The sequence below is a fragment of the Oryzias latipes genome, chromosome 13 (assembly GCF_002234675.1).
Source record: "Oryzias latipes chromosome 13, ASM223467v1".
Lineage (NCBI taxonomy): Eukaryota > Metazoa > Chordata > Actinopteri > Beloniformes > Adrianichthyidae > Oryzias > Oryzias latipes.
The window spans coordinates 14,070,435-14,096,278 of NC_019871.2; the positions used below are offsets into that span (position 1 = coordinate 14,070,435).

General features: G+C 39.2%; 2 protein-coding genes across 8 annotated transcripts; both read left to right on the plus strand.

The window, feature by feature from the left end:
* The first annotated feature begins 7,517 nt into the window (after positions 1–7,517).
* fosb (FosB proto-oncogene, AP-1 transcription factor subunit) lies at positions 7,518–15,343 on the plus strand. 4 transcript variants are annotated; one of them, XM_011482526.3, is made up of 6 exons: positions 7,521–8,111; positions 8,312–8,499; positions 9,697–10,080; positions 10,262–10,369; positions 10,731–11,072; positions 12,154–15,343. In XM_011482526.3, exons 1-6 carry the CDS (start codon positions 8,048–8,050, stop codon positions 12,205–12,207), a joined length of 1,140 nt encoding a protein of 379 aa, XP_011480828.1. In that variant the 5' UTR covers positions 7,521–8,047; the 3' UTR covers positions 12,208–15,343. The 4 variants fall into 4 exon arrangements, with proteins under 4 accessions (XP_011480826.1, XP_004075433.1, XP_011480828.1 ...); XM_011482525.3 differs by having other exon boundaries at positions 7,522–8,111; positions 11,230–15,144; XM_011482524.3 differs by having other exon boundaries at positions 7,518–8,111; positions 10,731–15,144.
* Positions 15,344–17,166: 1,823 nt separating this feature from the next.
* Positions 17,167–24,931, plus strand: c13h19orf47 (chromosome 13 C19orf47 homolog). 4 transcript variants are annotated; one of them, XM_011482527.2, is made up of 8 exons: positions 17,167–17,235; positions 18,334–18,421; positions 18,503–18,617; positions 20,231–20,312; positions 20,828–20,953; positions 21,042–21,191; positions 23,799–23,872; positions 23,949–24,931. In XM_011482527.2, exons 1-8 carry the CDS (start codon positions 17,217–17,219, stop codon positions 24,483–24,485), a joined length of 1,191 nt encoding a protein of 396 aa, XP_011480829.1. In that variant the 5' UTR covers positions 17,167–17,216; the 3' UTR covers positions 24,486–24,931. The 4 variants fall into 4 exon arrangements, with proteins under 4 accessions (XP_011480829.1, XP_004075694.1, XP_011480830.1 ...); XM_004075646.3 differs by having other exon boundaries at positions 23,952–24,931; XM_011482528.2 differs by having other exon boundaries at positions 21,042–21,116.
* The last annotated feature ends 913 nt before the right edge of the window (positions 24,932–25,844 follow it).

Here is a 25,844-nt window from a genome sequence, read left to right on the forward strand (position 1 = left end):
AATGTGAGAAGTGCTTTTGTGAGTCTTTTAGGATTGTACTGCTCAAGTGCCCTGCAGCAAAAATAGGTTTCAAACTTTTCATCCTTCAAATTCAACATAATCACCTTACTACAAGCGTGTTTTAAGAAGCTTGTGATATCTTTTGATCTATTGTAAAGTGTTCCCAGTGGTCTTTTAATTCTGATTATGTGTTTTTAGCCAAGATTGTTTTCGAGGACATAGTTTGTGCAGAGGGGAAGGAGTTCATTAGAAATTTGCCTTTGAGTTGTGCCAAGAGCTGTTTGTGGAGAGTAAGCCTGCCCTGACTTCCCACCATCCCCTTGTTACATTCTCTCCTGCTAGCCTACAGCCCCTCACAACCCTGACATTAGCGGTGCAATAAAATGACAATAATGGAGCTATCCAGCCGTACAGTTTTGAGCCAGATGCCAGCTCAGACGTGGAAAATGAAGACGTATATGGATCTAGTCGTCTGCAAGTGGATGCATCAGAATGGAAAAGGGAAGGGAGCTTGTGGCCCACTAACTGTAGTTTGTACGTGACAACTACTATCTTTTTCAAATGCCTTTTTTTGTCTGCTCCTGATTCTTCACGAATGGAATAAAGACATACTCAGATATGCAGTTTTAATCTTAATTTTCTTAACATATGTCCTCCAACAGGGCTGCACGGTAGTGCAGTGGTTCATCAACCCCTGACCAATCTGTGTGAAGTTTGCATTTTCCCCCCTGTGCATGATATAGATCTTCTCTGGGTACTACAGCTTCCTCCCAGAGTCCAAAATGCTGCATCGGTTAATTGGTTACTTTAGTGTCTCTATGTGTTTGTGGGAGTGCATGTGTGCCCTGCAACAGGCTGGCGATCTGTCCAGGGTGTACCCAACAGTAGCCAGAACTGGCTTCAGCAACCCTGTGACCCAAAATGGGATAGAGTGGGAAAATGGATGGATGTTTTCCATCATGAGAAAAATGCCACAAGAACATGATAAAAACACCCAGAATGAACAATTTTCATTGGAGTGAGTCTTTAAAATATTATATATTTTATCTTTTATGTTTGATAAAAGGTTATATAATAAATTTATTCTATATTAAAAGCTTAAGTTTGTTAATTAACAACTTGTCAGCATCTAATTCAGTTCTTGATACAGAGACTGAATGATTCACAGTCACACAAATAAAAGTTGCTTTGTGTGTTTATTTCCTAGCTTTACATTTGAAGTCTAACAGTTGCTGCTATATTTAAATAAAATTCAGGTAAACAAAAACAGACCACAAACTGGTTTTAAAATGTAATCATTTAAAAGCATGGCTGTATTTGTTTTTTCACATTTCCAGGTACATGTGTAATGGCAAGATGGTGAAACAAACTTCTAAATTATTTAAAAGTGGGGGGAGAATAAACCCTTAGAAAATAAAATTCCATTTTTAAATAGTTAGTCACTGTTGTACGCTAACATGTACGATGTTTTACAGTAATTTACTAGCACAGTCAGCTGCAATCTTTTGCAGTAGTCCAACAAATCCCCCTTGGTAGCAAAGCAAACCTGCAGTTTGAGCTGTTCTTTGTAACTCTAGGTCAACAGTGTGTCCTCATACGATCTTTTCCGGTGCTGCACGCTGTGACAAAAATTGTCAGTCTGAGGGCTGCTGTCATTAAAGGTTTCTTTCACTGAACCGGACAAATAACAAACAGAAGCACCCCTGGAAGCTGAAGGTGTGACTTATAAGGAAGGAGCATGCAGAGAATAAGAAAGGAGATACAGAGAGGCACCTATGAGCGAAATGAAAAGTGAGGAGAAGAGGGTTAGCAGTGTGTGGGCAGAGAAAGGCCAGCTAGGTGAGCGTGGTGATGGGGACACAGGAAGGTTTGTGTGTTCCTGACATGTGCACGGAACACGCAGTCCTCTCTTCTGCCCCCATATCTTTTCCCTTCCTCTTTCTCTCTGGTCTTTAGGCCCCACATCATTCCCTTTTTCTCACCCACTCACTCCCTTTATCCTTTCCACTTACTTGTCCCTGAAAAAAAAAAAACATGACAGTCCTTATGTAAGGAAGAGAATAAGTGGGGGAGGGGAGACTATAACATAACATGACAAGAAATAGTTTCAACAAAAATGTATGGATAGTAACGAACAAAATGGAGAAGGATTAGCCGGACTGAACAAAACGATGTAACGATGTATGACCAAACATTGAGAATGGTAAAGAGAAAAGAAGGAAGGAAAGAACAAACAAACTGACCAAAGTAAGAACGAAGGAACAAAGGAAAGAAAAGTCAAAGAAAAATAAATGAAACAAAGCAACAAGGGAGGAAAGATGGAATATACACAAGAAAGGACGAAGGAAGCATAGAGCGATGGAAGACAGGATAGAAAGAAGGTATGGATAGACCAAGGAAGGAAGTAGGAATGGATGGATGGATGGATGGATGGATGGATGGATGGATGGATGGATGGATGGATGGATGGATGGATGGATGGATGGATGGATGGATGGATGGATGGATGGATGGATGGATGGATGGATGGATGGATGGATGGAATACAATAATGAAGAAAAGAAAGGAAGAAGGGGAACATTGATAGATAGAAAGAAAGTTAACAAAAATAGTTATAAAAAGTATCTAGAAACGGTTAAAAAGGCTCAATACGTCACAGCCAGTGCCTAAAATATGAGTTAAACTGCTATGTACAGTGTTGAGACAGAGTTACTTTCCACCTCTGATCTCATTGTTTTCTTTCACCCTCCTGCTCTCATCCCTCCCTCTTTCTGGCACTTTGCCTCTCTGAATGGCAGTGAGCCTGCTGAAAGTAGGCTAGGATTGACGCTCTCCTTGTGTCTGACTCACAGAGGGCTGTGGAAAACTGAAACCCACTGATTGCATTTAACTTTAGGCATCCAACTCCCATGCAGTGCATGATACAATAGAGCCTTCCACTTCTGTCTCAGCACCTCAGCACTGACGTTTATGGCTGCAATCACAAGAATAATTCTGATGCAGGGAACAATTTCAGAGGTGGCTGTTTGAAAACACTCCCAGGAAAAGAGTAAAAATCCAACTGCATATAATACTAAAACACTAAAATGAACACAACCTATTTTTGGTCAAACAGAAGTATGTAACGAAAAGGACTATTGGGATGCATCCTATTTAGTAGAATAAAACATTTCTATGTCAAGAGTCTCTTTAATAACTGCTTTATTATGAAATAATGTCAGAGCTTATTTAAAGAACTTCAGCAATGCTGTATTCCTCCAAGGTTTTACTCTTCACTCCACACTTACTTTGTTTGGCAAGTAATACATAATGCAAGAATATTTTATTTTGGAAAGGACCTGGCATAGAGAGCCTCTGAGGCAGTGCTCTCTGTCCGGGACACAACTCTTACAGAATCCTCTTTATTAAGTGGACAGGGAGAAAATTCCATCCCAAAAAAGGAATTACTATGTCCTACTGAGGGATGGACTGAGAAATGTCTGGCTCAGAATTAAATTTCAAGCCACATATACTCAAGTAGAGATATTTAAATACATTGTTATGAAAAATATTATATGTGTTTAATGTTACCAGAGGGTAAGGTTTTGATGGAGACTAATGCAATAACTTCATCAACCTAGCACCGGGGTCTGCACGCTTTGGCACTGGAGCCACATCTCTTTAATCCCTCCATTCTGGCTCTTTAGTCTGGACAAAAATAATCCTAATGATTTTGGTTCATTTGTTTAAGTATTGCCTTTTATGTTTAGAATTTTAAACATGTGAAATAATTGAGCAAAATGCTGGCAAAAGGTTTGATTTAATGTCAGAGTGGTTCATTATTAGAATAGATTCTTATCTTCTGCTGTACAACGGTGTCTAGGTGCTGTTCAACAGCTAAGTTCTTAAACTATATACCTGCTATTGCTTTTACACGTTAATTGAATTCTAAACTGTTGTCATGTTTGTTAAAAGGACGACAGTGCACCAAAGTCGTGATGATGGAAAATTTTTGGTTTGTTTTTTGGTCACACCAGGACCAAGTGTTTAAAAGTCTGTTTGACTCTCTGTTCTTTTCACTTTCATAACTTTCACAATTTTTAGAAAAAAATTCCAATAACATTTTATTGAAAAAATTAAGAATTTAATGATAAATTTAATTTACTGTTTGTCACATTAAAAATAAAGTAATCTGATAAAACACATTATGTTCATTGTCTCAGCAGAATAAAACATTTTGCTGTGACCAAATCTTGCTATATGACCACAATGTGCTACAATGTTGAAATCATAGTAAAAGTTTGTTCAAATGATTTGGATTTTAATAGAACATATGTTCTGCTAGGTCAGGGGTCTGCAACCTTTAACACTGAAAGAGTCATTTGGTCCAGTTTTTTAATGACCAAATCCCACTGAGAGCTGCAAAGCATTCGTCACATAAAGTAATTCTTGACTTCTTTTGCTTTTGAAAGCGGCAAATACAAGTTCCTTTGCAAAATAAAATTCACTCTGTGTCAAATAAGATCATCTTGTTGCAGCAGATTTACTTGAGTTAAAAGTCCAACAAAGCCTAGTCCAACATGGAAACCGTAGATGGATGGATGGATGGATGGATAGATGGATGGATGGATGGATGATAACAACTATGGCTCTGGCATTAAAAACAATTACATAAATTTGTTGTGCATGTTGTCAATAAGATACCAGCTACTTCAGTGTTTCATATTGTTCTAGTCTTGTCTAACATTCTGGATGCATTGCTGAATTGGAGCAAAATCTGGATTAAATTAAACTCGTGTTTTCAGTTTAGCAGAGAAGTTGAATACTAAGTGAAAAATAAAAGACGTCTCCGGTTCAGAAGTTCATACTTTATTATCCAAACTGAAATTCATTAAAGCAGAGCTCAGCCTTTTTAATTTTACCTTTGTTATTTTAGATAATACACTGCATGCACGGCACAGAGGGGGGGCTCATCTCTGCCAAGAAAGAAATTACTGGATTTAGACAACTACCTATGTTTTAATGTGTAGCTGAAAGGGCAAACATCAGCCCCCTACTTTCAATACATAACATGAGATCTGGGGATTATTATGTAGGTGCCTTCAAAGACAAACCAACCTTTTTCATAAACACTCAAGCTCTCAGTTTCATTTTTGTTTTGCCAAGTTTACAGCAGATTGGACTGTGCAGCAGACTTCAGGAAACAGTTGAGGGGGTTAGAAAAAAATTGGTTGGTTGGCTCGAGAAAGAAGACTGATCAAATTTCTTTCAGTGGGGTGGAGAAAGTCTGTCAGAGTTATGCAATGTTGTTGGGATAGGGAGCTAGAAGGGGCGTAAACAAAACTACTTTCAAGTCGAACAGGCCTAACCGTTGCCTGGTAACAAACATTTACCAGACCAGGAAAACACGCCCAGCTTTCCAAGAGGAAACGGCCTGGCCTCACGAGCACAGTGCAGACTAGTGGTTTCCCGAAAATACGCTAAGAGACAGGGCCGAGCAAAACAAAGCCTGTCAGGGGTTTCGAATAACTGTGCCTCTATAATTTTCATCTGACTTGGCCAATCTGAACGAACACAAGCAGTAAACAAACAAACAAACCAACCACACAAATAACTCAGACTGCAGTCAAACTTAATCCAGTCTACATTCTTTATGTGTAGTGAATTTGCAGACACTCAAGGAAAAACTTGAAAACTTTTATGACTTTACAAAGATATTATTATTTTCATTAAAAAAGGGCTGATGCATCCTATGGCAATAAACTTTTCAGTATTTAGGTAATATTGTGAATTATTAACAATATGCTGTTAGGGAAAACCTTATAATAATTGCTAATTTTAATAAATTTTAGGCTGTTCTTATTTCCCTCTAGCAAATTACTGTACACCCTGCTTCTGACGTCTGAGTTTGCCCTTACAGAATGGTTAGTTTTTTTGTTTTTGTTTTTACAGTATGGCGGATTTATTTCCACAAAATGTGTTACGACGATTAAAGACCAGTTTTAAAGAGGCTACGTGTCACTTAGCGAAATGTTGAAGCCAGAGGCTTTAGATAGAAACGTCTGACTACAGACACTGTGTTTCACCTTCTCCCCGGCGATCAAACATGCTAGCTTGTTATGTGGTACGCGACAAAATAACAACTCGTAGAAAATGAGCCACGCTCGAACTACTTTCTATTAGCGTCCGGTATGCCACGAACAAACGTACAAATAAACGAAAACTGTTTAAAACGACGCAAAAACGTCGCGAGTTGATGTTTAATAAGCCTCTGCTTGGTCGTGTATGTACTCCGCACAGAAAGAATCCGGAAGCCATATTGTGTGCTTCTGCCCAAGTCTTGTTGCCACGGAAACCGGTTGCTAAGCGGCAAAACAAAAAAGGACCAAATTTATACGTCTTTGCGTCAGAAGCGACGGCGTTTCCATGGTGACAGAACGCTGCACACACATACTGCAAACCCCATGGATAGCACATGGTCCCTGCGACTTCTTTTACAACAAGGAATCTTTTTTTCCACTATGTTTAGGATTAAAATAGATTTTATTTGGTCACTTGCAATTTTAGACGTTAATGCGCTGCCATAGTATGTTTTGTCATAAACAATTATTGTTACTAAGTACGCGCATTTGTCAGCTGTGTATAATTTGGTGCATCTCATCAAATCAGACAAAATTACTCCGTGTTTTTCTTAGGCTGCGCTCGTGTGCGTTTTCAGTCATTCGCCTTAATAATTCCTAATCATGAAAAACTTCCACTGACGGAGTTAGTCATCCCGCCACAGCAGCGCAGCCCCGGCAGCGGGAGCGCGGACGGGACACAGCGTCCTCCGTGAATCCTCGCTAATGACGTTGTTCGGTGCTCTGACTAATCACTCGTTATCCCGTACTCCTTCCCTTTTCGCTCACCACTTTTCACACATCAGCTGTAGCTGTAACCTTTTCGCAGCAGCATGCCCGCCCAGTAACACTGTTTGACATCAGAGCCTGGTATTTCAGCGGCTCATTCATGAGATGCCACGCGGTCTTCCCGTTTGTCGGAATGTGGGGCGACCCCAAGCAAAGCCAGCCTCCCACCTGCAACATTCCCAGTCCTGTCTGCGTGTAGGCATACATGTGAATCACTTATGTTCGTCTATTTACAATGACAAGAACTGATTTCCGTCATTGCTGCCCACTCGCGTTGCTTTTAATGGAAATTTTTGCGAGAAAAAAAAATCATTGATTAAAAAACTGAGAAACTTTTGCCATTGACTCCTAAAAGTTGGTAGAGTCGCATGTTTACTTATAGTCTCTACTTTAATCCATACGAAGAACAATATGGGAGTGTTCACCTATGAAAAGGAGGCTTTTCTCTGATTAATATCTAAACTTACAAAGTCATGGGCGTGTCTTGAGAAACTTTCCTGCAGGATTTCCCTCATACCGACGGGATTCCACCCCGCAACCATGCCTCTGTTCCACTATTGAAGATAAAATAGATAAGATCAATTGTTCACTGGGCAAAAATTGTAACCACTGAGTAAAAAAAAAGATGATAAGCCTACCCCATAAAATAAATCACGACTTCCTATAGATAAAAATATGTTCCAATATTAGTCGCAAAAATAGATATTTTCCATTTCTATCACTGAAGTTTTTCAAAAAATTTCCTCTCGTCAGACGGTGAGAAAATCTCTAGCATGTGGACTTAAAAAAAACTATTATTATCCGTTGGCGAGGTAAGCTTTTGGTACGTTTCAGTGTTAGAGGGAATCCCTCAACGTCACCAAGGATACCAAACACAACACGAGGCTCAAATATGGGCATGTACGTCAGCGGAACTCCTATCCGGGGCGGGGCGTGAAATGTAGAAATGCCTTGGTTTGTTGAGATGGCTTCATTCATACGACACGACCCGCCGCTGCTCACCGTGTTATAAACCAAAGCCCTCCGGTGCTCGGCTGATGGACTATATGGACATGAGATAGCGCGCCGAGGAGCGGAGAAGGGATGTACAGCTGAGTTTTTACGACGTTTCAAGAAGATCGCTCTCCCACGAAACGCGGAGAACTGGAACTAACTTCTTCATGCAACTTCTTTGGAAAGAAACCAGGACGATCTCTCACGGGAATAACAAAACGTTTTACAAAGGTAAGACCACTTTTATGATTAAGTGACAGCACGTTAGCGAGGACTTTCCCGAAATTTTCGGAATGGTTTTGCGCTTTGAACGAGGCAAAAAATGTCTTGTTATTTTTTTCTGCAAAGGAGGATGAAATAGTCTCCCCCTCCCAAAAATGAAAAGAAAAAAAAAAATCATTTTTTTATTTTCACATGTGTCCCCGCTGCAGGTGATTTGGCGCACTCTCTGGTCACTGCAGGCGTCTCGTTCTCTTTCGGTCCCTGCGGGGAGATGTACCAAGGGTTCCCCGGTGACCCCGACAGTGGATCCCGTGGAAGCTCGTCTCCATCCATAGAGTCCCAATATCTGTCCTCAGTGGACTCCTTCGGGAGCCCGCCCACCACTAGTGCTCCACAGGTAAGATAGACCTGTTGGTACATTAAAAGAAAAAAAAACAATCAAGGTAATATTAATTTTGACCCAAGGTGTGATCCGTAACTTGGCCTGATCTATATGTTCAGATGACTATGCAATAATACACTTCTGAAATCAAGTCTTCCGGAAAATAACTCTTGCTAAACCATATTGTATTTTAAAACATACTTATTAGGGACGCGACCAACTCCTTAAATCGATAAATTTTCTACTTCATGAGAACAGTTAGACATTAGTTTCACACTGGTCTATACAATCTTCCAGACGCGACTGCCGCTTTGAAAACTTGCTCCGGCTGCACGCCGCAGAGCGGAAGACAGCATGCTGGAACTCTATTACGTAAGCACCGAAGCCCCACCCCTCCCCGCTAACGCTTCGCTCCGTCCACACGCTCTGCTTTCCCATAGGCTTTGCCGTGACGTAAACCCGTGTTCTATTTTGGAGCGCTACGTCGCGTTGCCAGGGGGAACACCGGGGGTGTGACGAAGGAGGAGGAGGGGTTAACAGGCCGTTCGAGCAAAATGATTGGTCGACCCGGCAGCCATTTAGAGACCGTCGCAACGACTACACACGCTTTTAAATGGTTATTAATGGAACCTGGGACTAAAATAAAACAACGGCAAGAGCAAGATCCAATTTTGGCCCAACACCAGACAGTGTTATGACACAGCAATAATGTTGAACTAGAATAGAATAGAATAGAATAGAATAGAATAGAATAGAATAGAATTTAGTGATCCCACAAAGGGGAAATTACGTTGTTACCGTAGCTCTATTAAAAACAGCAAAGAGATAATAAATAATAGGTTAAAAATATTTTATTGGTTAAAAAAACAGCTAATTCATGGATAACTTTTTATCTAAACTCAAACTTAAGTTTTTAGCATTCAGCAGATGCCCTGAAGTTTTAATTCAAACAAGTTGGTTTCTTAAAATCTGCACCTTATTTCAGACTTTGATTCGTTTTGAAAACACACGTTTTTTGTAAATCTAAAATAAACTTAAGTTGATGATTTCGTGATGGTTCTAAAAAAGCTAGAAATACAATCTCAATGTTAGTTCAGTTAAATGCATTTTTTGTTCCCTTTACAACAACATTTAAAATGGAATCAATATGTGAATGCTTTTGTCCTAGGTTTTTCTCTATGTGAAGTGTAACTGCTCATATCTTTTGCTCAGGAGTGTGTGTCAGCAGGCACTGGCTTGAGCATTGTGGGTAGTGGGCCAGGAACAAGCGCTGGAGGTGAGATGCCCGGATCATTCGTTCCCACTGTCACCGCCATCACCACCAGTCAGGACCTGCAGTGGTTGGTGCAACCAACCCTCATCTCCTCCCAGGCCTCTGGACAAAGTAGTTCCACCGGCACCACAACTATGACCCAGCCAGTATCACTGGTTGACCCCTATGATATGCCCGGACCCAGTTTTTCCTCTGGGTCTGGTTACACTCCTTCATCTTCAGAAGCTTCAGGGTCAGCACCTGGCCCAATGCGCCAATCCAGAACCCGCAGCCGCCGTGCCCGAGAAGAGTCTGTGAGTGAAGATGGAGATATTTGTGTGTTAGTAAGTTTGAGTGCTTGAGTTGGTTGCTTGTTGACTATTCTATGTTTAAAAAAAAAAAGTTTCCTTTTTTGTGTTAATTCAGACCTTTTATTTATGTTTAACACTACTGCCTACACATTAAAATTATATTTTTCAAATAAAAACCAGTCTTTAATTAAGTTGTTTTTTTCATTTACTGCAGTTGACACCTGAAGAAGAGGAAAAGAGACGCGTTCGTCGAGAGAGAAACAAGCTGGCTGCTGCCAAATGCAGAAACCGTAGACGGGAGCTCACGGACAGACTGCAGTCGGTGAGTTCCGTTCTCTTTTAACTACCAGAACACGTGATTATTATTATTTACTTTAAGTAATCTTAAGTCTCATTATAGAGTAAAAATAGTCTTTATTTGTACAGATATAGGCAATGGGGTGTAATAAAGATTCTCCTGAGAGACCTTTGTATCCTCAGCATTTACATTGGGAGCTCTTTTCTGAGATTGACTGCCATGAAAGCGAAGGAATGCTGTCCAATTGGATGAAAAATTCACTAAATCTATTATTATCTTCTTTTTGTCTGCTGCACATTTTGTCTCCAGCACATCCCTCACTTTTTTCTTTGTCCTCTAAACGTTTTCTCCAATGTTTTTTTTCATTCTCTGTAACCCCTCACAGGAGACTGACATCCTGGAGGAAGAGAAAGCAGAATTGGAAGCGGAGATATCAGAGCTGCAAAAAGAGAAAGAGCGTCTGGAGTTTGTCCTCGTGGCCCACCAGCCGAATTGCAAGATTCCATACCAGGACCAGCCTCAGCAGAGTTCGATGCAGCTTCCCCCGGTGCAGCCCCAGCTACCTACCCCAGCCTTACAGCCACCTGTTTCCATTGTGGGCTTGACTGTGAAGGAAGACTCTTTCTATATGCCACCTGCCTACCCAACCCATCCGGCCCCCACACAGCCCCAGCCTCCAGGACAGCAGCAGCAAGTCCAGCAGCCACAACCAGGATTAATGCAGGAGGTAGAGTTTTCTAGTTCTTTCTATGGCTCAAGTGAGTCGGCACCTGGTGGGCCATGCCTTATGGCCAGTGACAGTGGTGGTGGTGTTAACCATGACGATGCGGCCATTGGCAGCTACAACGCCTCATACACATCTTCATTTGTGTTCACCTACCCAGAGGGAGCCTGCGGGGTCAGTGCCAACCAGCGGAACAGCAGTAGCGAGCAGTCATCTGATTCCTTGAACTCGCCCTCTCTGCTGGCGCTCTGAGCAACTAACACATGACTATACATTTAACACACACACACACACAAGATGATCAGTGCAAGAAAAGGCTGAGACATGTACAATAGTACAGTAAAAGGATGGAAGCACTCAGTCTCAGATCTTGGAAAAAAAAACACCTAATTGGAGCCATGTTTACACCATTTCAATAACAAATTATACAAAATATACTCAAATCAATCCAACTTTTTGTTGTTGACCAAATAAATAAAGTTTTATTTTTTATTAATGAGCATACTGGCAACACTCCACGATACGTGAATGGAAAGTGAGTTATACACGTGCTGTGTGTTGCCAATTTTAAGTGCTTTTAATTATTAGATAATTCACAATGAATTCTTTGATGCAGATACTCTATTGGAGTACAGTTTAACATGCTCGTGCTTCACACCAACAAGCACAAGTGCCCCCACCTTGTTCCCTCTGTCGGTTGTCCTTTTGCTAGTGCTGTTGCTCTCATCCGTTTCCATTCTTTTCTCCCCTCTTCTTATTGTTGAATGTATTTGTGAAAGTCTGAAATAGGGATGAAGGACAATTTGTGCAGGGTCTTTTCTTGTGGGAGACAGACTGCTGATCTCTCACTCACCTCTTACTCTTCACCTGCTCGCCTTCTCTCTGCTTCTTCATTTGCTGCTTGGACTTGGCAAATTCGGGATCTCAGTGTCACAGCATCCTCCGAGTCATGTGCTTTCTTCTTTTGTTTAAAAGAAAATGAAAAAAAAATGTCTTCGGCTGTCTACCTGCCATACGAACCATCTCTGCCCATCTCTGTTTTTTTTTTCCTCCTCTGTCTCTATGTTCCTCCAACTCTTTGAAGTCTTCGATTCCCGAGAGCCTCGAGAACCCGTCCAGCCCTTGGAACCTTGAGTGAAAGCCGACCAGACTAACATGCCTTTTTGCGCCCTGTCTTTCAAGGATAAGGACACACCTCCCATATCAGAGGAAGCTTTTCTTGGAGCTTGATGCTCAGATCACTTCAATGACATATAGCTACAATCTTAAAGCATGCTGAGCCATTTTACTTGTTGTTCATGCAGTTAAGAATACTTTTGATCTGTTTTAACGCTGGAGAACATTTGAAAAGAAACCAAGGAAGTTTAGAGGAAGAGGTGAAATTCTGCTGAACTCTCAGTTGAGGAGGATTCCTTTCTAAACATTCCACTTTTGGGATCTACTGTTGAGAAAAAGAAGCCAAATATGAAACAAAGCAAAAAAAAAAAAAACAGTTCTGTTCTTGCCGGCTGGATTACAGACCTCAGAAAAATTATGTCAAACAGCCTCAAAACCACGAGTCTATATGCTTGTATTCTAACTAACAGGAGTCAGAAAAAACTGAAGACTGCAGCAGCAACTCTTGTTTTTGGGTCATAAACTATCAAATGTGAGTCGATGCCTTTCTTTAGAGGAGGGACGCTATGTGTTTTGGATTTGTACTCCTTCAACGTAAAGGTTGAGACAGCCTCTAGTAGTTGGGCTCAGTGGCCTCTGTGCCTTCCTCAGTCATCTGACAGGAGATGAGGTGCGTTTATTGTGAGTGTGTCCACTCGGAGGCACCGGGCCCGTTTCTTTCTTTCTTTATGGAGGTTGATTTGGCGAGTGAGCACGCAGAAAGACAAAAAGAGGGGAACGTGTGGGCTAATTATTGTGGAGCGAGCGTCCTATCTTTGCCTGTGAAATTGTACAATTTGTTTTTTTCTGGACGTTTGAGTGAGACTTGTTATATATTTTTATTGTTTATTTGTTTGTATGATTCACCGTTTTGCATTGATCTCTGCTTTCTCCTGTGCTGTTTGCATTTCTTGTATTTTTATTTTTTTAATCTGCTGTTTTGAAAGACAGATTTCCAAATAACTGTTACTATTAGTACTGCCTTGTACTTATTGTTTCATTATTTTATTGTATTTTGATTTGGCAACTTTAGAGGCATGTTGTGCACTACAAAAAATATACTGTACACTTACACACATGTACATCTATACAGGTAGCATGTATATGAATAAGTGTATGTGCCATGATTGTAAAGTATGAATGTCTGCAGACAGAAATGGAATAATTTTTCCAATGAAGAGCAAAAGTAAAAAGAAACAATATTTTTTCTAGAGGACCAAAAATGTTTTTAAAAAAAGAAAGAAAGGTTGAGTTTAAAAGTACAGCCCAATTCCTGAACATGAAGCACGACGTCACTGCCTCTGTCAATGTGTATTTATGTTTTATTAACAATATAAAGCGCTATCCAAGTTGCATTTAAAGTGTTTATTATGATGATTTCATGAGGTTGTGGTAATGCCTTTGTTTGAGTTGTTTGTCGCCTGTGAGGTCTGTCCAAAAGCTACTGACACCTTGATGCCACTTGATCCTATTCGGAAAGTGTGGAGAAAACAAAGTCATCCAGTGATTGAATGTTACCATTAATACTTTTCAAGTGTTCAGAAGACAACATAATTTCTTACCTGTGGAAAATTTCCCTGCAAAGTTTGCTTGCTACCAGCCAAGTGTGCTCAATAGAAGCATTTTAAAAAGAAATGTGTGTTTGAAGGAGATGGTTTCAGCTTTGGCTGACGGACCAATCAAGTTAATTCATGTTTGCACTTGAGAAAATATGTTGTCTTTGAGTTTAAAAAATGTGATTGTATTTGCTGAAAAAAAAGCTTTATTTTCATGAAATAAACATCCTGAAAATGTTTTATTTTTTCTAAAAGAATACTATGAATGCTTGTTCCAATGTGGCTCCTGGTGGTCAGAAAATGGGCAGACCTCTGTTTAAAAAAACAAACAAAAGCATCTTAAATGACAACTGTGCTTTTACAAATGGTGGAAGTGCCTTTTCACTTCCTCCACGTCAAATTGTTAAAAATAATATCTTCTAGTGTCAGAATAAGCATAAAATATAATCAACGTTCTCATGTACATAGATTTTTGTGGTGCTACTTATATCGAACTGCGATGATAAGGCATTGCCGCATGGAATGATGGTGTCTGTCAGCCATTACCAAGGCTGGAAATGAATGAAAATGGCTGCTTGACTTTGAATAGAAGCTAACAACAGTAAATTGCCTTTAGCAGAAGCTCTGAGAACTCAGTAATCATGCTGTGGTTTCCCCACAGACAATTTCAGTTGTCTGCAAATCTTTCAGTGCGATAAACTGACCTTAATGAGCCATGAAGTGTATCTGTACTCCACTCTCAAGTCCTGCTAACCTCTAAATACGTTATCTGATTTGTTTCTCTAAACTGTCCGTTTTAATATCTGTTTGAAAACAAACAAAAGTGCTACATTGGAAATGGTGTAATAAAATAAATCAACGTTGAATAATGTTATAAGAGAGAGGACCTGCCTGCATCCTACATGTACTGTACAATGGCTGTAATCGTGCCAACTGAAAAGAGCTTTTACTATTTTTCTATGATGAGGTGAATGTAACATGTCTTTATTTTTCCACTGTTCCCACATGAGCTCGGAGTTGGCATTTTTTCTGTTATCACATGCAATACTTAAAATCCTCTTGGATGATCATCATGTAGCAAAACTTGCAGTTACTGGACTCTGCTACTATTATGTCAAGTGTGACCATGTATTTCTTTGCTTTTGTTACACTTTTGAAAGCTAACCTAATGTTTAAAATCCCATCTGTTTGGAGGCAATTATTGTCAGAAACACAGATAAAGATCAATCTTTGAATTTGTTGATGAGGGATATTGATGCCAACTCTAAAAAGAGGATTTATAGGTCAATTTTTTCCCACCAATATTGAGTCATTTTATCAAGAACATAGTTTACAATTTTGCTCCCATGAATTTCTAAAAAAAATACTGGAGATTTCACATTTTTCAAGGAGACTTATGTAAAAGTACTTCAATTATGGGATTAGGGCACCTTTATTTTAAACATAAACATTTACACAACAGTTGCAGTCTTTTCTTTCTTTCAATAAACTGTAATAGTTGAATGAACTTTCTCCTGAATTAGTTGGACCAAATGCCATTTATTTGCAGTTTGTGAAAACCAACACAAATAAAGACAATATTTAAAAAATAGTTCATCTGCTTCTGAATTTGTTTTTTTATTTTTATTTTTTGTTTAGTATTAGTGAATTTGAAAATGTAATTTAATGTGTAGTGGAAACATTTAGCTTTTCTCTTTTCCATTTTTATGATAATTGGAATATTTTGACACACCTGCATGTCCACAAAGATTCAATTTGTCCCAGTATGTAATGGATAATAAAATTAAGAGAAAGATATACCAAATTAGTTCCAAGTTCAGTAAACATATGTCCCCTAATAAGAGTCTTCAGTTGCACAAATTAAATGGTAAATGGCGTGGATAATTGATTTGAGGATTTCAATTCAAAACCATGAGGGTAGCTGTCTTTATCCATTCCACTAGTTAGTTATTACAACTATTTGTGGCTGCTTTCCTGTTTATTTCAACTTCCTAACTAGTGCTTAAAAATAATTCTTCATGCATTAAATTAAACACCCATTAAGGTCTGTCAATCCTGCCTCCTAAAAAGAATAATTCTACCCCAGTTAGAGCTACAATTATGGTCAGATTGTTATAATTTTTCACGTTTAGTCATATTTTCTGTGACTGCAAGTCTCTTTGTATTTTATGCGTCTGCTTTCTGTATCTTTGAATCTTCTCTACCACCAGTGCTCACATGGCAAGCTGCAGGAACAGTCATGACATGAGTAATTCTGCTGGTAGAAGGAGGATTTAGGGGGGAAGTAGTGCAATAAAAAATGTCAAGATTTTTTCTTCTGGTCATTTATTAATAATTAAAAAAAAAGGTTAAACGTTTAACTGCTGTTTCATGAATGTTTTTAAGAAAAATGTGAAAATGTGACATTTTAGCAAATTAAACATGTCCTATACGTTTAATAAAACAGAAGAAAAAGAAATAAATTCAGTTTAACTGAACCCCACTGTAAAACCTCCAAACAAAATTTTCCAATGAGTTATTTTACTCAGTTTTATTAAATTAAACAAAACTACTCCCTTGTTTTAATTATTTATTTACTTTGCTGGTTACAGTTATGAGGACAAAACCAGTAGTCTTTGTGTTTTGTAAAATTTGTAGCATTTATTTAAACTTTGCACAATAATATTGGCACAACATTGGAAACTGCAGGTAATTTATGATTGGAAATTTGTATGATCCATCCATCTTCTTGACCCGCTGGATCCCTTTCGGGGTCACGGGGCTGCCGGGGCCTAACCTGGCTACTGTTGGGCGAAGGCGGAGCAGACCCTGGACAAGTCACTAGCATGTTGCAGGGCTGTTTTTATCTTGTTTTTTTTTTTTTTTTTTAAATCTTTTTTAAATTTTTGTTGCCTAAATTCAAACGTTTTCTAAAATCATATATCTTTATGTTACTAATCAATTTACTGTTTGTTTTTACACATGCAAGGATAAATATTTGGAGAACTATTTTCTACATCCACCTGAGTAATGTCACTTTGAAATAGTTAAGCACAACTTTGGGATATTATTCTCTCCTTTCTCCATGCGTTAGTAAGTAAAACTCTTCCCTTAATAAGTAAAAAAAAACCTCACCTCTCAAAAAACAGTTGTGTTCTTTATAACAAAAGGGCCTCACAATTGCAATAAAGTTATATAAGTACAGACTATTGATGTGGCAAATAACTATAAAGTTAAAATAATATTGTATTTTATTAATATAATTGTTTGTAGCACTAGTAGTCGTAATGTTAGTTGTAATGTTGGTTGTGTTATTTTTGACTTCATGTGAGTCATGCTCTCTATCAACCTCTAGTGGTTTAAAATAATAAATACATTCGCTTGATTGTTTAGGTTCCCCCGGAAGCTGCAGTTCGACTACTAAAGGAACTGACGTCACAATACAGTTGTTGCAAACATGGCGTCCGTGACAACAGGTGAGAGCTGAAAGGCCTGGCTAGCTAGTCATTACGCTCGGTAATATTTGAAATATTTCTGCCAGTCTTGCCGAGTCTTGACGGCTGTGTGAGTTAAGTCAATCTTCTAAGATGCTGAGTTGTAGTTACCAAAAAAACAAGACATTAGCTGCCTTTAATTTCTCGGCGGCTATCGCTTCCCGGGCGGAAGACGCAAACGAGTAGTTCCAGTAACAAAACCGGAGCCTCCGTCGGTGTATTTAATATATGATACATCTTCATTGTTGAAACAGCAGCTGTGAACTATCTGCTAAACCGTATGTGTTTTAGTCAGTTCTGGACTGCTAAATGTAAAATATGTTACAGTAAATCTGGTTTTCATGCTTTCAAGCAATCTCCTCAAATCATAAGTGCAAGTTTTATAAATCATGACAAACACATCCGTCGATTTTGACTGCGACTTATTCACCAGCAATTTCCGTTTACTAGGATACGCCACGTGTTAAATGATACTTTTATACCTTTTGAGTATTTTGGACTGAGGGTACAGCTGAGACTCGTCTTTCTGTTTTTTTCGTGTCTGAATGTTCAGCCTTCGTGTGTCTATAAATAACCCCCAGCTGCCCATGACTAGTTCAATGTCAGGATAAAAAATCAACATCAGTCCATGACTGGAGTTGACTTTAACATCGTTCTTTTTTGGTCAAGATGATAGATTTACTTTTAGTGCCATAAATCATATAGTATTAATTGCATATTTATTGTCCATCCGAAGTTGATCATGCATATGAAATATTTTAAGACAAAACTGGCTATGAACAATTTGACTCAAACAGAAGAAAAATGAGTACCGGTATGTGGCGGGGGTCAAATTTTCGCTCAGTTTTATAAGTTCCTTTTTTGGTTAAAATTGCTAGCAATTTTTACTGCAACAATACACAAACAATAAAGGTTTTAGAAATTAAATAAAGAGAAACGTTAAATCAAGTTGTTATGTAGCTGCTTTAGTAATTGTGGTGATAACCAGCTTTAACTCTGACATTTTTTAAGCCTTTTTTAAAAATATGTCCTTACACTGTTTGCCGATGTCATGTTAAAAGCACATCATCTTCTTTTCAGGCACATCAGAGTGGATTCAGTTTTTTAAAGATGCAGGTATCCCTGCTAGTCTGGCTGTCACATATGCAGTTTCCTTTGTGGATCACCGGTACCCGAAAGCCTTCTTTTCTTTAACTTTGTACATATTTTTGTGTTAGTCATCTCCATAACAGTTATGATTTCTTGACAGAATCCAAAAGAACATGCTAATGGACCTTAGTAAAGACATCATGATGGACCTCGGCATTACTGTCATAGGAGACATCATTGCCATCCTTAAACACGCCAAGCAGGTCTATAGACAGGTGAGTTCTGGATTTGCTTTTAGTAGACACAAAAACCATTTTTATGATGTTAAATATAAATATAAAATGTCATTTAAAAAATATATACAGTCAGGACCATAAATATTTGGACAGAGAGACAAATTCTTTTCATTTTGTTTCTGTACATTAGCACAGTGAATTTTAAATAAAACAACTCAGGTGCCATTGAAGTGCAGACTTTAAGCTTTTATTCTATGGGTTGAACCAAAAAAATTGCATAAAAATGTGAAAAACTAAAGAATTTTTAAACACAATCCCTTCATTTCATGGCCTCGTAAGTAATTGGACAATTGACTTCCATGCTATTGCATGGGCAGGTGTGGACAATTCCCTTGTTATGTCATTATGAGTGAAGCAGATAAAAGGCCTGGAGTTGATTAGAGGACTCATGCTTGCATTTAGAAGAAGAAGAAACTGCTACAGTATTAGGAGTGGCAAAATCAACAGTGTGGTACATCCTGAGAAAGAAAGAAAGCACTTTTGAACTCAATAACGCAAAAAGACCTGGACGTCCACGGAAGACAACAGTGGTGGATGACAGAATCATTTCCATGGTGAAGAGGAACCCGTTCACAACAGCCAACCAAGTGAACAACACTCTCCAGGAGGTAGGCGTATCAATATCCAAGTCTACCATAAAAAGAGGATTGCATGAAAGTAGATACAGAGGGTACACTGCAAGATGCAAGCCACTCATAAGCCTCAAGCCTAGAAAGGCTAGATTGGACTTTGCTAGAAAGCAGCACAGTTCTGGAAAAACATTCTTTGGACAGATGAAACCTAAATCAACCTCTACCACAATGATGGCAAGAGAAAAGTAAGGAGAAGGCGTGGAGAAGCTCATGATCCAAAGCACACTACAACATCAGTAACACACGGTGGAGGCAGTGTGATGGTCTGGGCTGCATGGCTGCTAGTGGCACTGGGACACTAGTGTTTATTGATGACGGGACACAGGACAGAAGCAGCCCAATGAATATCTGAGGTATTCAGAGACATACCGTCTGCACAGATCCAGGTGAATGCAGCCAAACTGATTGGGCGGCGTTTCACAATGCAGATGGACAACGACCCAAAACATGCAGCCAAAGCAACTTCAGGCTGTCATTACCAACAAAGGGTTTTCAACCAAATAGTAGTAATGACCATTTTGTTTTCGGTTATTTAATTTGTCCAATTACTTACAAGCCCATGAAATGAAGGGATTGTGTTTAAAAATGCTTTAGTTTTTCACATTTTTATGCAATCTTTTTGTTCAACCCATAGAATAAAAGCTGAAAGTCTGCAGTTCAATGGCATCTGAGTTGTTTTATTTAAAATTAACTGTGGTAATGCACAGAAACTAAATTAGAATGTCTGTCCAAATATTTATGGTCCTGACTGTAGGTATTGTTATTTTCTGTCTTTCTATTGATCCTCAATTACATATTTTTCTAGATAGTAATCCTAGTATAACATATTAGTTGTAATGGTTTATATTTAGTTTTTATATCTGGATCCCAAGTAAAAGATTTCTAGAGTTCAAAAATTGTTTTAGAGAAATCTTTACTAAAGTATTTCTAATTCTGCTGTTTTTTATGGTCTATCTGAAGGATATGTGCAAAATGGCTACGGAAGCTATCTCCTCAGGACAGACGAGTGTTCAAGCTGAGCTCAGAAAAACAGCTAATACTCGTAAGCAAAATGTGTTTTTATGAAAAGTAAAAGTCGCACAACCTTAAGTCTGTTTTTTCATACTGTGAATAAGCTTAATGGGCAGTATCCTTCAAAAATCTTCAGAGATGATGTCATTTTTATAAGGTTTTTAGCTAGAGTCTTGAACATTTAACATTAGTTTGCCTTGCTGAAACTGTAAAATCGGTTGATCAGTCAGAACAGTGAAAGGTTGTTATTTTGTCAGCAGTTACTGTCAGACATTATGTAGGTCTGTGACAAACAGACATTAAGCTGCGGTTCCAGTTTTGAAAGGTTCCCCATTTGTCAGAATTCAATTTTATTTGCACTAGACGTGTTTGTACAGTTGGACAAAAAGTACTTTGTCAGTAACTTGTCCTTTAAGTGGGACAAATGGGAGAGGTCTTTATCGTAGGTACACTTCAACTATGACAGACTCGATCTCAAGTTTTAGTAAAGAATGTTATAATTTTTGAATGAACAATTGTTTGAGGATGTTTCCTGTTTGTGCTCAGCTGCTACCCGCATGATAGCCAATGCCCTGAGCCATGAATCCCCACCAGCCACCCCCGCTCGCAGACCCGACAACCGCCTCTGTGTTACGGTTTCCAACACACAAGCAAATAAGAACAACAAAGCAGGTAGATAACAGAAAGTTTCCTTTACTCTGGTTTTATGTTGTGGTTCTTACAAAGACCTGTCTAAATGTTCGGGCTCCCCTCTTCTCAGTTGTAAGTCAGCCTGCTGATGAGGGGAATGGCCTGCCAGCAGGGAAGCGTCGGCGGGTGACAGCTGAAATGGAAGGCAAGTACATCATCAACATGCCCCAGGGGACCACTCCCCGCACACGCCGACTCCTGGCCCAACAGGCCAAGAAAGGTAGGCCTGACCCAGTGGGCTTGCCAACAAAGCTTCCAATTAACCCACTAATAAAAAAACAACTAAGGTAGTTTCTAAACTCGTCTTTGGAATTAATATGAAGCCCTGTTGTCCACTGTTCTCGTTGGGTTCCTTTCTCACTTCACAATCACTCTATCATTCTGTCAATGTGGGCTTTGTGTCTATACATTTATATCATAAATCACGCTGGAAATACGATGAAACCTTAGGAGATCCCATGTCTCCTTACCCACTCAACACTAACGATGTGTTTGCTGCACAGCCTTGCAATCTTTAGATGTGCAGTCTTTGCAGTTTATTGCTTCAACCTGTTTCTCTTCCGACCATTGTCAGCCAGAGAATTCAATTTGATGCAGTACAACAGGCATGAACCTGTTTCCATCCAAGACGGTGGAAAGCTATTACCCTATTTCTTTATACACCTTACAATGTTCTTCTTGAACAAACTATTCTACTGCTTTTAACCTGCTGATTTCTAAACTCCCCTGGTCAACAGCTGAATTTCTAATTATATAACACCATAAAGGAAAGGTCTATTTGAGCTGTTCACGGACATTTAAGTTTTAAATGTAATACTTTATACACAAAAAAATGTGCTGGAAGTAACAGGCTTGGATTGACGGATTGCTTTTACAGCAGACTGTTCATTTTGCAACCATATGGGTTGAAAATTAATTAAATTAATGTGAGGAAAAGGCACATGTAAACTCTATAGACTGTGGGCTGGTATGCTAGGTTGAAATGGATGACCAGTCGGGCTCACCTCTAATCACGCTGGAATCCACTCTACATTCAGGAGTTGCTGGCGTGCGAGTCGTCAGACAGGAGTTGGATTGCTTACAGCCACTCAGTGTGTCATAGTACATAGGAGTTTTCCTCAGGAGATGAGGAATGATTCATTCTTGCTCTTCTGGGTTGAAGAAACAGGTCTTGACGTTTACAATTCAGAGCTGAGTCCCAGTTTGTACTAAGCCTTCTTATCCTGTTTCTCTTTATTGCTTACCTCTGTGAAATAGCACTTTGAATAACCTTGTGTGTAAATTGTGCTCTTGAAAAAACATTTCATACCTTAGATCAGCTCTGTGTTCATCCCAACAGGCCCTGATAAAACACTGAGTAGTTAGGAATATGAAAGATCGTAAATGACTTTGTGTTTATTTGATTCTATTAAAGACATTTTGATAAGAGATTTATCAAACATATTGTGAACATATAATTTTTCAAAAATTACAGTTGCCTTTGCACCAACATTGAAAAAAAATCACAATTTAGAAAGAATACATTTGTTTTTTTTTGAGGTTTCACAAAATTTCATGTTAATAAACTGAAGGGAAAGACAACTACCAGGGTAAAATGTCAAATAATTTAGTTGAAAATTATTACTGAAAACTAACTTAACTTTTATTACAACTTTAAAAAAAAACCTTGTGGAGGGACTGTACATCATTACAGTCTCTAGAGTTTCTCCTTTTTTAATTTTTGGATGCTGGTGTGCCGCAGGATTTTTGTCAAGGATAAAGTTTGCCTTGGCTCAAAAAAGGTTGAAAAACACTGCCTTAGATAAATCTGTAGAAGCCGTATTAGACACATGAACCCTGCCTGAACCCAATCAGACAAACCTGGTGGCCCCAAATGTGCACTTCGGCTCCCCTGAGAATGACATCTACAAGAACATTTCTAGCTGTTATGGTTGCACGAGTTTTTACATCTTTATCGTCTACGTCGAGTCCTAAGATCTGAAGATCACTAGCTTTTAATGGTTCCCGAGACTCGACTTGTAACCCAGGAAGACGGAGCCTTTTCAGTTTCAGCTTCTAAACTCTGGAATGCTCTCCCCTTTTTCTGTCAGGTCTGCCGGCACCATCAGTGATTTTAAGACACTTTAAAAAAACTCCTCTTTTTACCCAGGCCTTTAACTCCAGCGAGCAGATCTAGTGGGCCAGCTTGTGAATTTTATTATTTTATTGTTTTCATTTGATTATTACTTCTATTGTTTAATTGATTTTAATGTTTTGTTATTATTGTTTCGTTATTGTATCATTTTGTTTAGTGATTTTATTTACATTTGATTTTATGTTCAGCGCTTTGGTTGCCTCTGCTTTTATAAGTGGTCTACAAATGATTGATTGATTGATTGATTGACAATTTCAGCGCCTGCTTGTTATGTCAGTCCCTCAACCTGGAGTGGACACCACAGTGGAGAATGGCTTTCAAATTAAAGGCATGCAGTGGCTTTCAAATTAAAGGCATGCAGTGGCTTTCAAATTAAAGGCATGCAGTGGCTTTCAAATTAAAGGCATGCAGTGGCTTTCAAATTAAAGGCATGCAGTGGCTTTAACCCCTGTTGTCACACAGGACAACAAAGAATACAAAGCACTTTAGGTGGAGATGTTGAGAAAATGTGTTTGACGGTCTTCAAATTACAAATAAACCAATATGGGACAGAATGCTAGTGAAAAAAATTCAAACTATCTTTTTTTTGCTGAAAAAATATGAAAATATTTGTTTTCTTAAGAATCAAAAAGACAAACGATGCTGGTCAATGTTTGAGCTTTCTGATCGTGTTGTTGTTTTTGTTCTTAAAAGGTTTAAAACGTACCTCTGTGTTTGAACGACTTGGAGCTGAGTCGAAGGCAGACACAACAAACAGCAACAGCAAGGTGAGGCTTGTGTGCTTTACAGATCTGTCAGCTCCAGGCAGCATTTTAAAGTTCAGTGTGCGCTCCTATGTTTCAGCAGCCCACTGGTGTTTTCAGTCGCCTCGACGGAGGGGAAACCGTGGTCGCTCTGAATCCAGGAGCCGTGGCTGAAAACATAGGAGATGCGGATGACAGTGATGGCGAAGGCTCTGTCCTCCAGTACGCTGGTGTCCTCAAGAAATTGTCTCCGTCGCAGAAGAAGAAGCCATTCAAAAAAGCCGCCCCAACCACCCTGCGGCGCCTAGGAGCCAAATTCAAGCTTTCTTCTTCTGACGCACCCACATCTTCTTCCACCTCCTCCACCCTGAACGGGCTACCGCCGGCCAAGATCAGCGTCCTCCAGAGACTGGGCAAGGTCCCAGTCACGAGCGCTGCAGCGGCTCCAACACCTGCTGACACGCAGGACAACAGGGTGACCAGCACCAAACCGAGAGTGCAGGACAGATCGGCTCTAGCAAACTCAAAGGTTAGCAGCAGCACAGGGGCGGGGGGAACAGGAGGAGATGCTGGAGGAGCTCAGATGGACATCAAGGCTGTCAGTGTTTTTAAGAGACTGGGAAGCAAGAGAACCTAACAACTAAAAATGATCCTCTTTCTAGAGATCTTTGTCTGCATTGCCACCTTTTCACATTTTTCAAGAGACTAACCTCAAATAGGTGTGAACTGGATTCACCCCCCACCCCCATTTGCCTTATAGCAACTACCTGTTCCATCCATCCACCCATCCACCCACCAGCCAGCAACAAAAACACACAATTTAATCAAGCTGCCATAAAAAAGTTACTTTGAACTCTCACTGTGTTTTGTGTTGCCCAACCCTAAAGCTGCTTAAGTGTTTTCATGATCAAATGTGTAGTGTCTTATATACACGTGTGCTTACTGTAGGAGCATGAAACCACCACATTTTTAGGAAAAGAAAAAACTGCATTAACATGACATGTAAGGAGCCTGCTGCCTAAACCTTTGTGAGTACAACCAAGTTGTGTAAAGTGGTCCTTCTCTAAGACATGTTCTCCTAGAGGATAAATTATGGAGAGAAATTAGACTCAGTCGGATTTGTGCGTGCGTAATTCTTGATTTGTGCGTAAATTAGGATTTGTGTATGCATATTCTTGCTTTGTGTGTGCGTAAATTAGGATTTGTGCATAAATTTGGATTTGTGCGTGATTTGTTACTCACATAATACGTTTTGTGTACAAGTTAAAAAAAATATAAAATGAAAAAAATACAAAATGCAATTTACGTATGCACAAATTAAGATTACAACAGCTTGAAACTACTTACACACACACATTTTTAAAAAAACACGCACGAATCCCTTGTTACGCACACACGAAGCCAAAGTTACGCACGGATCTACCGTGAGACTGTTTTCACGTCTCACAAATTCGTCCGTAAGTGCTGCGTTTAAATACCAGTGGAATGCTCGGTCATTAGAATTTTCTAATCAGCCTTCCCTTCTAAACGCATTTCCTTCAGTGGGTGTAGCAAGGCTTAAAAAAAATTTAAAGGAAAATAAAAACTATTATCTGAGAATATGACGTTCACTTTTAAACGCTAATATGTATATTAAAAGTATATTATACGTTTAAATACGTTTAGAAGGGAAGGCTGATTGGAAAATTCTAATGACCGAGCATTCCACTTGTATTTAAACGCAGCACTTACGGACGAATTTTTGAGACGTGAAAACAGTCTCACGGTAGATCCGTGCGTAACTTTGGCTTCGGATGTGCGTAACAAGGGATTCGTGCGTGTTTTTTAAAGATGTGTGTGTGTAAGTAGTTTCAAGCTGTTGTAATCTTAATTTGTGCATACGTAAATTGCATTTTGTATTTTTTTCATTTTATATTTTTTTAACTTGTACACAAAACATATTATGTGAGTAACAAATCACGCACAAATCCAAATTTATGCACAAATCCTAATTTAC